This window comes from Nuphar pumila, chromosome 15 (assembly GCF_984573655.1).
Source record: "Nuphar pumila chromosome 15, dmNupPumi1.hap1.1, whole genome shotgun sequence".
Lineage (NCBI taxonomy): Eukaryota > Viridiplantae > Streptophyta > Magnoliopsida > Nymphaeales > Nymphaeaceae > Nuphar > Nuphar pumila.
The window spans coordinates 81,528,208-81,543,555 of NC_143263.1; the positions used below are offsets into that span (position 1 = coordinate 81,528,208).

The 15,348-nt window shown below is 37.1% G+C and overlaps 1 protein-coding gene across 2 annotated transcripts in view; it reads left to right on the forward strand.

The window, feature by feature from the left end:
* LOC149815760 (glycosyltransferase BC10-like) overlaps positions 1 to 13,329 on the forward strand; it is a 33,348-nt gene extending 20,019 nt beyond the window's left edge. For both annotated transcript variants that reach the window (XM_089989463.1, XM_089989464.1), the window contains one exon: positions 12,920 to 13,329. In XM_089989463.1, the coding sequence (XP_089845589.1) occupies positions 12,920 to 13,093 (174 nt within the window). In that variant the 3' untranslated portion in view covers positions 13,094 to 13,329. The remainder of the gene's footprint in view (positions 1 to 12,919) is intronic.
* Positions 13,330 to 15,348: the final 2,019 nt, after the last annotated feature.

The window sequence follows — 15,348 nt, forward strand, 5'->3', positions numbered from 1 at the left end:
ATATCTAGTCTGGTAATGGATAGATAGGAAAGTGCCCCGACAAGTTGTCTGTAAGGAGTAGGGTCTGCAAGAAGTTCTCCATCATCAATCTTCATTTTAACATTAACAACTTCTGGAGTGTCAACTTTCTTATCATCAGTAATACCAGACCTGAAAACAATATCAAAAACAAATTTAGTCTGAGATAATAAATATCCTCTAGGAGAATAAGCAACTTCAATGCCTAAAAAATATTTCAACAACCCCAAATCAGTCATTTCAAAATGAGATTTAAGAAGTGTTTTGATTGTTTCAACTCCCTGTTTATCGCTTCCGGTGATGATCATATCATCCACATAGAGAAGAAGCACAATAATCCCTGCATCAGAATTCTTAATAAACAAAGCAGTGTCAGTTAAACAGAATTGAAAACCAATATCAATCATAACACGACTAAACCTATCATACCAAGCTTTTGGTGCTTGTTTAAGTCCATAAAGAGCTTTTTCTAAGCGAAGGACTTTACTCTTAGGAATACTTAGACCAGGAGGGAGTTCCATATATACTTCTTCAACTAGCTTTCCATTTAAAAAAGCATTTTTGACATCCATTTGAAAAATAGACCATTTTTTTATAGAAGCTAAGGCAATTAAGGTTCGGACAGTAGTCATACGAGCCACCGGAGCAAAGGTTTCTTCATAATCAATCCCATATTCTTGGGCATAACTTTTGGCTACTAAACAGGCTTTATATCTTTCAAGAGTACCATCACTCTTGGTTTTAATTTTATAAACCCATCGACATCCTATAGTTTTCTTCCCTGGAGGAAGATCTTGAATATTCCATGTAGAAGCCTTTTCAAGTGCATCTAATTCAGCTTTCATGGCTTCTATTCATTTGATATCATTTTTTGCTTGAAAATATATGGATGGTTCTTTATATGAGTGAATTAATGTAATAACTGCCCTATATGTGGGTGAGAAAGACTCGTATGATACAAACTTTCCTAGAGGCCTCGAGATTCGGGATGATTGTCTAGTTTGAATGTTAGAATATTTCTCAAGTGCACATGGAGGATTAGACTCTTGTCGCCTGAAATATTGAATACTAGTATCTCTATGAACTTCTTCATTTTCAATATTAAGATCAATAATTCTTTGATCATCATCAAAGTTACAGTCAAGGTCATATTCATCAGATGTTGATGTTAGATCTAGCAAAAAGGAGTACTCAGTGACGTCTTTTAATTTTCTAAAATCAAAGAAGCTCTCCTTTTCAAGAAAGGAAACATTTCTAGACACATAGTTTATTATTTTTGAAGTCAAAACATCTATAACCTTTCTGGTTTTCAGCATATCCTAAAAAGGCACAGGGAATCGCACGAGGGGAAAGTTTATCATTTTTGTCAGTAAATATGAAACATTTGCACCCAAATATTCTTAGTCTAGAGTAGTCTGGAGAAATGTTTATAAGTTTTTCAATGGGAGTGATATTTTGTAACGAAGAAGATGACATCCTATTAATGAGATAGGTGGCATTTAAGGCAGCTTCTGCCCAAAAGTCTTTCGGGACTTGATTTGCTATTAATAAAGTCCTAGTGGTTTCTATAATATGGCGATGTTTTCGTTCTGCCAGTCCATTTTGTTGAGGTGTATAAGGACAAGATCTTTGATGTGTGATGCCATGCAATTTAAGATAATTTTGAAAATCTGTGGATAAAAACTCTCCCCCTAAATCTATGCGAAAAATAGTAATATCATTTTGAAACTTGTTTTTAACCATATTATGAAAAGTTTGAAAGTATGAAAATACTTCAGACTTATGTTTGAGAAAGTACATCCACGTATGTCGGGAGAAATCATCGACAAAAATAACATAGTAAACAAATCCTCCTTTAGAAATTACTGGTGCAGGACCCCAAACATCCGAGTGTATTAATTCAAGTGGTCTTGAAGAGAAAAAGGTTCTGTTCTGAAATGGCAATCTTTTCATTTTGCCGAGAATACAATCTTTACAATCAAATGATTCAGAGTTACAAAATTTCCCTAGATTTGGAAAATGTTGGATTTTGGCTATATGTGGGTGACAAAGTCTCTTATGCCACAGTTCCAACTCTATTTTTTGAATATTATAACAAAAAGCTTTTTTCGGCATTTCCAAAAAATCCATGTAATAGAGTCCTCCTTTTCTATGGCCTTCCCCAATCAGCTTGCCTGACTGGCGATCCTGTACCCAACAACCATGAGTAGAAAAAGAAATATTACACCCATAATCAGAAATTTGATATACAGATAAAAGATTTAAATTTAATTTGGGAACATGTCTAATTTCTGGAATAAATTTTTTTTTTGTTTTATAAATTTTTTCAAAATTTCCTATTCCTTCTATTTGAAGAGAAGTCTCATCAGCAGTAAAGACCTTTGACACACTTGTTTTATTTTTAACACATTTGGATAGACTTTGATTATTTGGGGTCATATGAAAAGATGCACCAGAGTCAAGAAGCCAAGAAATTTTACCTAGATCAGAAAAAAATGAGGCTGCTGCGCCGGTTGAAGCTTCAGATGAGGAAGAGGCACATTTGATGAGAGGCTGAAGAATCTTCATTAGTTGGGCCAGGGAAACTGGTGCATCCTGATCTTTAGGCTCCGATCCAGCAATTGCAGCTCTTTTTTCTCTCATCTCCTTAAGTTTGGGACATTGTGGCCTGTAGTGTCCTGGTTCATGACAATGATGACAAATAACTTTCTTCTTATCATAGTCACCATTTTGTCGGTTAAAGTGAGGAGGCCTATATGATCGAACATGATTCTCTGGTCTAGACACGGCTAAAACGGAATCATCTTCAATTTTTAAAGAACCTTTCCGGAGACGATTTTCTTTCATTGTTAACTCTTCAATAGTTTCAACAATAGAAGGAATTTTTCTCCGGTGAAGTAGGGCCGATTTAGTGGTTTCAAATTCCGGCCTTAATCCAGTGATAAACTGGTAAAAATGTTCAGCATCGAGTTGTTTCTGACGAAGTTCGATGTCTTCGGCACAATGCCACTTTGGTTCTAAAAGGGAAAGTTCTTCCCAAAGTTCGGACAACCCATTGTAATATTCACGAATAGTTTTGTCTCCTTGTGTCATCATTCAAACTTTTTCTTGGAGGTTGCACACGTGTGCAATATCTTTTAAGGGAATACATATTCTTAAGGTATTCCCATGCCTTATCGGCATGATCAAATTTGGCAAGACTTGAGCATTTTTTAATGTCAACGCTATTGATAAGCCATGACATTATCTTCGCATGAGATATTCTCCATTCTTTCCATTTCTTCTCGTATGAGGCAATAGCCTTGATTTTCTCTTCTTCCGATAGAGGGACCTCTTTATCTTCCTCCTTTTTAGTAAGAGATAGCTTAGGTTCCGAATCGGAATCATCCACAATCCCCCATAAGCCTTTTCCCCATATATGGTGCTTCATGATTGAAGCCCATGTTACATAGTTCGTATCGCTTAGTTTCATAGGCATGATGGTGACTTTATCATTGTCATCCATCGATTACAAAGGAGAGAAAGAATAGGGATAGAAAAGAAACAAGAAGGAAAATGAAAAAGAAAGAAAAAAAAACAATACAACAAGATGTGAAATCTTCTCCAATGAAGTGATAACACTTCTCTTCAAGTGGCGAACACTTTTGCAAACGGGCACGGAAACCGAGGTAGCTTTTCCTCAAGATTTAGTACTTCCGCGGCTCTGATACCATGAAATGAAATGGGGATCTTCGAAACACGAGCTTAGATTAACAAGGGCAAGTGTCAAGAATGACACTAAAGCATAACCCTTAAAAAGGGTATAACTGGAAACAAAATAAAAATAAAAATGTATTCTTTATTGATATGAAAAACCAATTGCTTAAGAAGCATTGGAATAAAATACAAGAGGGGTTGCACCCCTTTATATACACAGCTGAAAGAGGACTCAATAGAGTTGTTGGGCACAGTCCAACAGCTCTATTAAGAGTTGTTGGACTGTGTCAGTCCAACAGCTTTATTGCTAGTCAAGTCTGGACAGGACTTGACTAGCAACAGTCATTCTAGTTCAAACTAAACTAGATGACATAAAGACAAAAAATAAAAATAAAGAAAAAAAATTACAGAAAAGAAAGAAATGAAAAATGTATTTATATATATATAATAATATAATATTATTATATATACATATATGTACAGTTTTACATTTTAACACTTGTCACAACATTTTGAGAAATTTGGTCTAGCAAGAGGTTTTGTAAACATATCTGCAACTTGGTCTTTCGACTTTAGATATCTGGTAGTGATATGACCAGCTTGAACCATATCCCTTACATAGTGGCAATCAACCTCAATGTGCTTTGTTCTCTCATGAAATACAAGATTGTTCGCTATATATGTTGCAACTTTGTTATCGCACATCATGGTCATGGGAGAAGAAACCTTCACCTGAAGATCATGAAGAACAGTACGAACCGACATCAGTTCAGCAGTTGTTTGGGCCATAGCCCGATATTCTGATTCTGCACTCGACCTAGAAACCACATTTTGTTTCTTACTCTTTCAAGAGACCAAGTTGTCTCCCAGAAACACACGAAATCCTGTGGTAGATTTTTTATCCACTACAGATCCTGCATAGTCAGCATCAGAATAGGCCACTATCTTCAGAGTTCCACCTTTTCTGAACAATAACCCCTTTCCAGGTGAAGATTTTAGATATCTGAGAATCATAGTAGCTGCATTCCAGTGTACTTCAGTTGGCTTGTCCATAAACTGGCTAACTTTGCTTACTGCTAAAGCAATATCCGGCCTGGTCACAGTTACATACAGTAGCTTCCCTACTAGGGAGCGATAGCTTTTGCTATCAACCAGTTTTGATCCTTCTTCAAACAATTGAACTTTATGGTCCATGAGAATATTTGCTGGTTTAGCTCCCAACATTCTTGTTTCCTTTAATAAGTCAAGAACATACTTCCGTTGAGACAAAACCATCCCTTCACGACTCCTGGCAACTTCTATACCCAGAAAATACCTGAGTAAACCAAGGTCTTTTGTAACAAAGTGTTTTTGAAGATGAGCCTTTGTGGCTTCAATAGCTTTCACATCATCTCCTGTAAAAATGATGTCATCCACATATACCACCATAACAACTATGCCTGAGCTAGTTTTCTTTATAAATAGTGTATGATCTGCTGCTGATCTATTAAAGCCAAAGCGTGACATCACTTCAAACAACTTTTAAAACCATGCACGAGGACTTTGTTTCAAGCCATAAATCGCCTTTTTCAATCTACACACCTTCTGACACTCCCCCTCAACCGCGAATCCTAGAGGTTGTTGCATGTAAACGGTCTCATATAAATCCCCATAGAAAAATGCATTTTTCACATCTAATTGGTACAAGTTCCAACCATGCTGAACAGCTACTGAGAGAACAAGACGAATGGTACTCATTCGTGCAACATGAGAAAAAGTTTCAAAGAAATCAATACCATATGTCTGAGTATACCCTTTTGCAACTAATCTGGCCTTGTACCTTTCAATAGAACCATCAGATTTGTACTTGATGGTATATACCCATTTACATCCAACAATGTCGGCATCTACTGGGGAATCAACTAGATCCTATGTATGCTGAGATATTAAAGCATCCATTTCTTCTTGCATAGCTAGCTTCCAGCGAGTATCAAGCGCTGCCTACTGATAGTTCAGAGGTATAGTTTCAGCAGATAAGGCTGAAATAAAAGATTTCATCTGATTTTCAATTCTGGCATTAGAGACAAAATGAGATATGGGATATAAGGTACATTGTCGTGTCCCCTTTCGTAAAGCAATAGGTCTGTTATCATCATCATGAAGATCACGATTGTTAGGAGAACTTACTTCAGGGGAAGAAGAAGATGAAGGCTCTTACGGAGGTGGATCTCTACGCACATATACCAATGGAGGATTATGAAATCTGGAAGAGGATGAAGGTTGGTTCGGGAAGGAGGGTACGGATTCCAAAGGAAAAGGAGGTATAGGTAATGGACAAGACTCAACTGGATCAACCTACAGCGGGGAACCGGTACTAGAGTAATATGGAGTGGATTCCAAGAAAGAGACATCCGCAGTGACATACTCTCGGCGAGAAGTAGGATCATAACATCGATATCCCTTTTGATTTTTGGGATAACCTATAAATATGCATTTTGTAGCTTGAGCAGCTAATTTATCACGGTCAGGGTCAAGTTTGTGTACAAAACAAACACGTCCAAATACTTTGGGCGAGAGGGAGAAGAGGGGGGTATTGGGTTTTAGGATATGAATTGGAATTTGATCATCCACAGAAGATGAAGGCATGCGGTTGATCAGATAGCAAGCAGTTGTAATCGCATCACCCCACTATAACGCAGGAACATTGGATTGAATCATAATGGTCCTGGCAACATCAAGCAGGTGACGATGTTTTCGCTCAGTCACCCCATTTTGTTGAGATGAATAGGCATAGGAAGTTTGGGGTTGGATGCCATTATCTTGGTGAAATTGTAACAGACCTTTTGATTTAAACTCGAGAGCATTATCAGTGCGAACAATCTTGACAATAGATTCAAACTGAGTTTTTATTTCAAGAATTAAAGATTGGAGAATACTTGGAACTTCGGATCGTTCCTTTATTAAAAACACCCGTTCCTTTATTAAAAACACCCATGACAACTTAGAGAAATCATCAACAATAACTAGATAGTATCGACACTGAGTCCTAGTAGGAATCTTACTAGGACCCCATACATCTGCATGAAGCAGTTCAAAGACTTTATTACTAGACAGACTCTGACTCGAAGGGAATGAACTTCTATGATGCTTGCCCAGCTGACATGCTTCACACTGAAATGATGTGGTGGAAGGAATCTGAGGAAAGACCGACCGAAGCTTTGACAATGAAGGATGACCAAGACGACGATGCCACTGAACAGGACTGAATGAATGTTCCACTGCAGCATGAACAATACCCATTGGATGATGTAGGTAGTAAATTCTATTTTCTTCATAGCCTCCACCAATCTTCTTCCCCGTCAGCAAATCCTGAAAATGACAACCCATTGGATCAAATATTACTCTACAGTTTTGTTCTTTTATAAGGCAACTAACAGAGAGTAAACTTTGAGGAAAGTTTGGAGCATGAAGAGCATTTTTCAAATGTAATGAGGAGGATATAGAAATATTTCCCTGACCAACAACCGGGGAGGAGCTCCCATCGGCTAATGAGACTCCAAGTTGAGCCTTAATATCCGTTAGATCTGAAAAAACACGTGAATTTCCACACAAATGTCTGGATGCACCAGAGTCAATAACCCACTTACTATCAGTCGGATGAAGATGAGTTCTGGTTGAATAGGCAACACCAGCTACAGGAGGGGTGGAACTCAAAGGTCGACGAGCTATCAGCTCATCATATTCCGCTCGACTAAGGGTGATACTACTTTCATGTGCAGAGATATTTCCTGTGCCTTTGTTGCCTCGAGAGTAGTAACATTTGCTTTAGGAGCATATGACTTTGATGAAGAGGGGTTTAGCCGGCCATGCTTATCCCAGCAACGATCTTCTAAATGTCCAGATTTTCCACAAAATGTACATTGAAGTTTTCCTCTGCCTCCCACACCTCGTCCTCTGATGTTCTGAAAATTTCCACGCCCATAACCAGATGAGACAACTAAAGCAGATGACTGAGTCACAGGCTGAGAATGTGGAAGAGAGATCGCAAGTCTACTCAGACGATTATACGCCTCAGCAAGAGTACGTACATCTGAACCAGTCAACATTTGGACTTTTGCAACAGAGAATTCTGAAGATAAACCTGTAAGAAACTGAGCAACCATAGTTTGTTTTTTATGATCCTTTTGTTTCGAACAGCAGAGAGGTCTGTGAGCATTAAGTCTTTCAAAAGCAGCTTTTACGGAGGCATAGTACTGGGCCAAGGTTTGATCTCCCTGCTGTAAATTATATATTTCCTGTTCAACTTGCAGGATACGACTCACATTAGTCTCTTGTGAGTACGTATCTCGAAGATTGTCCTACATTTGTCTGGCTGTATTATAGTAAATTAAACCATCTGCAATATGAGGTTCGACACTATTCATAATCCATGACATAACTATGTCATTATCTTCATTCCAGGTAACATATTTGCCCACCTTTTCAGCGGGTTCGTCTTCCAACAAGACATATTTTCTATGATGTCCAGATACCGACATCATGAATGTTCTGGACCACCTAGCATAGTTAGTTTCATTCAACCTTACAGACGAGCCGTACGAAAATGGATTGGCAAAAGCCTTATATTCTCCAATATTTTCCAATTTTGAATCACATTTCGAAGTTTCAGCCATACTTCTGGTTAAGTAAACAGAAAAAGCTAGACAAACTCCAATCAACTCAGGAAACACGTGTGTACCACCCACACCCCAAACGATATGACAATCAGCAACTGTTCACACAAAAAAAAACTCACTACAGTAAGGGACAGCAGCCCACAACCATAAAAAAAATTCCTTTCAGCACGTCAGTGAATCACGACCAACATAACTCTGCATACGCAGAATCTGGTTCATAACAGGGCCTGCTCCTCAGACATATACAGCTCGTCAATTAGTCATTTTTCAATCACAAGCAACACCACTACTTGTTTGATTATTGTTTCTTAAAAAACAGGAAGTCGCAACATGAACTCACGATAAAAAAAACTCAGGGCCCAAATATCAGGGTATCATGGCTGAAAACAAACTGATAGATTAACACACAGGAGCTAACGTGGTTCAATGCAACCAGGGAATGAAATAACCAACAGCAGAATCACCACTAACCAACATTCGTCAATTCTTACCAACAGTAGAGTCAACCTGGAATGAAATAAGACTCGGCAACAAAGAACCACGGCAGGCACTCACAGCGAAGAAGAAACTCGGCAACAAATAACCACGGCAACAGGTAGTCACGAAAAAAAAAATGTAGAAGAAGCTACCAACCCCACAGCAAGCATCCACGACCAGCAGCACACCCAGAAAAAATTTTAAATCACTGACCTGATTGGAGAAATATTTTCATTAGATAGAAGTTTGATCACGATCAAGAAATCTTCCACGATCGACTGTGCTTTGATCACACTCGATCATGCTCCCACGATCGGCTATCGATCACGCTCCCACGATCGGCTACGCTCTGATACCATGTAGAGAAAAGCACTGAACCCTAGATAGAGAGAGAGAGAGAGAGAGAGAGACGGGTGCACAGGAAGAGAGGACTCGATAATCTTATTAGGGTATCTCTCTATGTTAAATAGAGAGAGGCTTAAAGAAAAAATTACAGCCAAGTCCATAATGAAGGTAAAATTACAAATAGCATTAAATATAAACTAACGTCACTTAAAACCACCTGTCTTCAACAAATACTTCATCATTGCATTTAGGAAATATTTCCTAAAAGGAGTAATCATTATTTTCTTTAATAAGCACATTTAAATCATAGAAACTTTCTTGCTCTATAAAGGTAAACATTCTTTGAGATATAGAGTTTATCATGTTTAAAATCATAACATCTAAATCCTTTTCTACTTTCCCCGTAACCAAGAAATACACAAGGAATGACTCTTAAAGAAAGTTTGTCATTTTTATTTGTAAGAATAGAACATTTACATCCAAAGGTTTTTAGTCTAAAATAATCATGGGTAGTTTTATAAAGTTTCTCATACGGAGAAATATTTTGGAGTTTGGTTAAAGGAAGTCTATTTATAAGGTATACTAAAATAAGTGCAGCTTCAACCCAAAAATGTTTTGGAATATGTTTAGAAATAAGAAAGGTTTTGGTGGATTCTACTATATGCATGTGTTTCCTTTCTCTCAAACCATTTTGTTGAGACGTGTTTACAAATTGCACAAGATCTTTGATGCAAAATGTCATGATTTTTCAAATAATTTTTAAAGTCATTTGACATATATTCTCCCCTTGAATTAGAATGAAATATAGAAATATTGGTTTTAAAGATATTTCTAACAAGGCTATGAAAAGTTTCTGAAGATTAAAAAACTTCATATTTGTGCATAAAAAAATAAATCTAAGTAAAACGAGAATAATCATCTACAAAAATCATATAATAAGTAAATTTTTCTTTAGAGACAACAAGAGCAGGTCCCCGAACATCTGAGTGTATTAATTCAAGTGGTTTGGAAGCAAAAAAAAGTTCTTTCTTGATAAGGAATGATTTTCATTTTCTCAAGAATATAATCATCACATTGGATCTTTTCATTACAAAATTTTCTCAAATGAGATACATTGGATAACTTAGAAATGCTAAGACGCCATAGACTTTGATGTCACAAAAAAATATCTAATTTTTGTACATTGAAACAAAAAGTATCTTTAGGAATGATTAACTGGTCCATGTAGTAGAGGTCTCCTTCTCTATGACCTTTCCCAATCTGCTTGCCGAACTAGAGATTCAAGATTCAATATTAAACATCGGTTAGAAGTGAAAGAGATACTACAACCATGGTCAATAATTTGGGAAACTGAAAGAATATTTAAATTAAGTTTTGGAACGATTCTGACTTTTGGAATGAAAAGGTTTGAAGAATTTGAAAAAGTTTCAATTCTTTTAATTTCAAGAGGATCCATCTGTAATAAAAACATTAGACCTACTTAAATTAACACTACAATCAGAGAGTATAGTATTATTAGGTTTCATATGAAATGAAGTACCGGAATCTAGTAGCCAATAAATCTTACCGGGAGGTGAGAAAGAGGAGATTATGACACCAATTGACGAGGATGAGCCTTTGAGGAGCGGTTGCAGAGCTTCTGCGAGTTGGGACAGAGACATGTTTTTGAAATCGGAGTTGTTGTATCTTTGTCTTCTTGAGGAGCTTCTAAGGTAGCTACTTTTTTCTCATCATTTTTTAATTCATGTCAATATGGTTTGATGTGCCCCCTCTTCTCCATAGTTATGACATAATTTTTCATTTTCTACTATCATTTCTCCCATCATATCTCCCATCATTGCTCTTAAGCCTCTAATTATTCTTGTTGAAATGAGGAGGCTTATATGAATATGTATTGACACTGGGTCTAGATACCGCCAATACATTGTCCTTGGTCTCCTTAGATTCAATCATGGATTTTAGCTTTGTTTCTTTCATGCATACTTGGGCTAAAATCACATGCAAATGGGGAAGCTCCTCTTGTTTTTTATTTCAATGGATTATTGAAACCTGAACATGTTCAAATTTGGGCCTAAGCCCTCTCATAAATTAGAAAAATTGCTCACTAAGGATTTGATTTTTCCTACGGTGAGCATCATCAAGGGTATCCCAAATAAGCTCCATTTTATCCATTTGGTCTCAAAATTTTGTGAGAGTTCCACAGTACTCTCTAACGCTTTTTTCTCCTTGCTTACAATTATGAATCTTATCTTGTAATTCCCATTTATGGGCGGTATCTTTTTGGTGTAAGCTTGTTTGATAAAAACCCACGCTTCATCGACCATCTCAAATTCTAATATATTTCACAAGGTTCTTCATGCATACTTCTCATAAATAGGGATAAAACCTTCGTATGTCTAACATCTCATTCTTTAATGACCTTTTGTAGTCTAAAAGAGTTTTTTCTCTCTTTAAAAGATTCCTTTTTAGTAAATTCATCTTTCCCACAAATAGATTTAGTGATAATAAGTTGAGGTTTCAATATGAAACCATCAACATAATCGCACAAATCTTTGCCAACCTGTATTTTTTTCATAGCGGTGCCGGTGGCCCACATATTATAGTTTTTTTCATCAAACTTGACGGGAACAACTTTAACCACTTCTTTTTCAGCCATTGAAACAAGAGGAGAGAATAAGAGAGAAGAGAGAGAGAAAGAAAGAGAAGATGATGAAAACTTCGTTGATGAGGGTTGGCGGTACGCTTCTCGAAGCAACAAACCGATGAACCAATGCTCCACCGATCTCACGAGCCTCCTTCTCACGTAAAAGTTACAATCCGAGAACACCAAGGCTCTAATACCATGTAATAAAATATGAAGAACACAACCAAGTGCCTCTTATGGGCAAGTACAACACACAAACGGAGACCACTTATGGGTCTAGATATTCCACTTATGAGCAAGAGAGCATAAAAAATATAGACTTTATTAAGAGAGCTTGAGAACAAGCATAACATATAAGAGGGGATTTATCCTCTATTTATACACAAAAGGGACATCAAGAGCCATTGGGATTACTCCCAACAACTCTATTTCAAGGGCATTATAAAGTCTATAATTCTCTTGATAAAATAAATAAAATACATAAAAATAGAAAGCCTGCTAATAACACAACTAATTACATAAAGTGAAAAGATTAAAATACCCTTAATGGATATTACCTATTACATCAATAAATATATATATATATATATATATATATATATATATATATATTTTTTAACAAAACATAGCCAAAATCATGATTAGCTTTTCAAGTTTTGGTGGATTATGTTTGCTTTGATTACAAGTGAATGGAGATTCTATTTGAAAAAAGAATTTAGTTATTTACTGCGATCTGCAATATGGTTTGAACTTTGAACATGCTATAAGTTAGCCAATAGCACTTCATGAAAACTAAATATTTATCTGATATCTGGGCCTAAAAAGACTCCCATTGTAATTCAATTCTGTCGATGAGAATTCTTGTCTACTCAAACTCATGCTCTGGAAAGTTTTCACTTTGGTATCTAGGTGACTAACAAGAAAACCATGTCTATTTGGATCCATTCAGAGATATCCCAAGATCTCTGTATACTTATAGTGAAGTTAAAACTGTGGCAAAACTATAACGACAAAGTAGAGAAGGGACCAGCATAAACAAGCTTGAGGATTACTGATGTGCTTTTTCTGTCTACATAATGTGCAGGGTATCAATCACGTGTACTATGAAACTGAGTATCGAACAGAGTGGTGCCGTAGCAATGTCACATTTGTGCCATGCTTCCTATTTGCAAGGAAGTTTTCAAGAGGTGCTGCTATGCGCCTTTTAAATGAGGGTGTGGTGGGTGACTTTGATCTAGGTGCACTTTTAGCCACATGACCTTCCCTATACATAATTATATCTTTATCATGAGCTACACTCAATCCTCTTTGGGAACTGAGGCATTTTTGTCATTGGTGCCTCTCATAGCACATGCTTTCATGTAACATCGAAAAAGATAAGGAGCTAGGTGTCATCTCCGAAAGTATAGCTAATTTGTGGTCGATTGCTTGCTTACACGAAATGTCTGACTGACATTCGACCATTTCTCTTATAGTGAATACAAAAATTTATACAGAGCACGTGTGAAGTTTCTGGTTTCTAATTTCTTGAGCCTGAGGATTATTATTTTTCATTCAATAAGACAAAATTCATGTTCTTTTACAGAGACATTGGTTCCAAGATATCGGGTAATAATCAATGTTCATATTTATGTCAAAATTGGGTTCTTATCAAAAAGTGTTTGGCAAATGTTTTTTGTTATAATCCATTTCCTGGCCCATTTAAGTAGGGGAGGGAGTTAACGTGTTTCCTTGATCATGATCAAAGAAAAGCCTTGGCGAAGCGGGTTTTTTGGGTTTTCTTTTCAAGAAGTGCTCACCAATGTAGTTAAATTTCAGAGTAGACACATGCACTGATGGCCTTAATGCTCTGTGTAGCAGTAATTGTTTGCAGCAGCTGATTGCACTATTATATTTTACCTCTTCTGCGATTTCCAAATGCATCAGCAATGTTCCCTTCCCCATTGTCAAATGGAATTGTTCTTTCCTCGTTTACTTCTGTAGTTTTAGCAGCCTAATTTTATCTTTGAACAATGACATCGTCCTCACTGATTGTCAGCGTGAGTGTGAGGTTCAAAACCATGTCTCCATATTACTATGAAGTGTGAAGGATTTTGTTAGTCAGAGAGAGGGAGGGAGAGATGGGGTAAGGAAGAGAAAGTAAATTGGTTTCTTATTTTCAGAAGGTTTCCCTTTGGCTTTAATTCTAGTTTTAGTTTTGGTTTTGGCTCCAGTTCTGAACTAAAATTCATACTTGACCTAAACCTGACGTTTGCTGGGTACTTATGCATGCATGTGTATGTATGTGACGGTCATTGACCATCTTTATTTTTAACAATTTGGATAGTTTTGACCATCTTAGTAATACTATTAGGCCAACTAGCCGTTTGAGGGCTTCCAGACTGGTCCAAGGTAGTTTCTGACTGTATGTGACCTTTATCAATTGGACCAACTAGTCCAGCATCTCTATACTCATTGATTTTTGCCATTTATTTTGAACATGTTTATACTTTTTCACTGTTGCCATGCATGGCCAATTTGATCGTAGGCTTAGCTGTTGCTGTTGCACTTTCATTATTAAGCATTTAACTATGGCCTATAGATGCCCACAAGGGTTCCGGACACCTGTCTATGTGGGTCAGCTTAAGGCATTCAAGTTGGAGGTTGTAGAAAGTTCGAGACCCGGGGTATGCATCTGTTGCTGCAGGGTCGAAACAAATGGAAAACTATCCCGGATGGTTCGGGAAGGGGTGCTTGTGTGGAGTTTTACACAGTGGACATCGAAATGGGTTAGGTTCGTCGTGTTGCACCCCTCAGCCTGCAACGGAATGTTAAAAGAATTAAAACCATAACGGTAGTTTCTCCTTGTTATAACATTACTAAAAGAAAATCTCTGTTAAAATTTTATTAAGATTGCTAAAGATTTGATCATTCAGATCAATTTTACCTTGAACCCATACCAACTAAAAGTTGGCTGTGAACACATGGATCAATTCAGCCTGAACCTTATCCTAATAAGATACGAATCACTCTGGTATATATAAAACATATGTTCATATACCCATCTAGGAAAGGATAAGGTGGAATTGGTCATCCAAATTGGGTATCCAATTCAAGTCCCATCCAAATGAGTTCAAATCCGACTGCCTTACAGTGTATTAACCTTCTTAGATCTGAATTTCAGATGGTCAGACCTATGTCAATAACATACTCAAATTTGGATCCAACACAAACTTAGCCCTACTTGTACCTGAATGGCCAACCTGCTTGGCTTGGATACACAAGGGCGTATGCCTATGGTTTGGAGCTCCAACCTGTCTCCGGGTCGGATTTGGAAGAAACGTGGCTTAGCCAAAAAGAAAAGTTTGATAGATTGTATCACCACTAGCGGTGCCAATGAGTCACCACAGGCAACCAAGCAGGATGTTGACCCAACAGTATTAAGGTCCAGACCTGTTAAAGTAGGTTCAATTAGATAAATCAGGTCAAGCCCATAAGATTCGAGCTATACAGGAACCCAGTTCTGGTTTTATA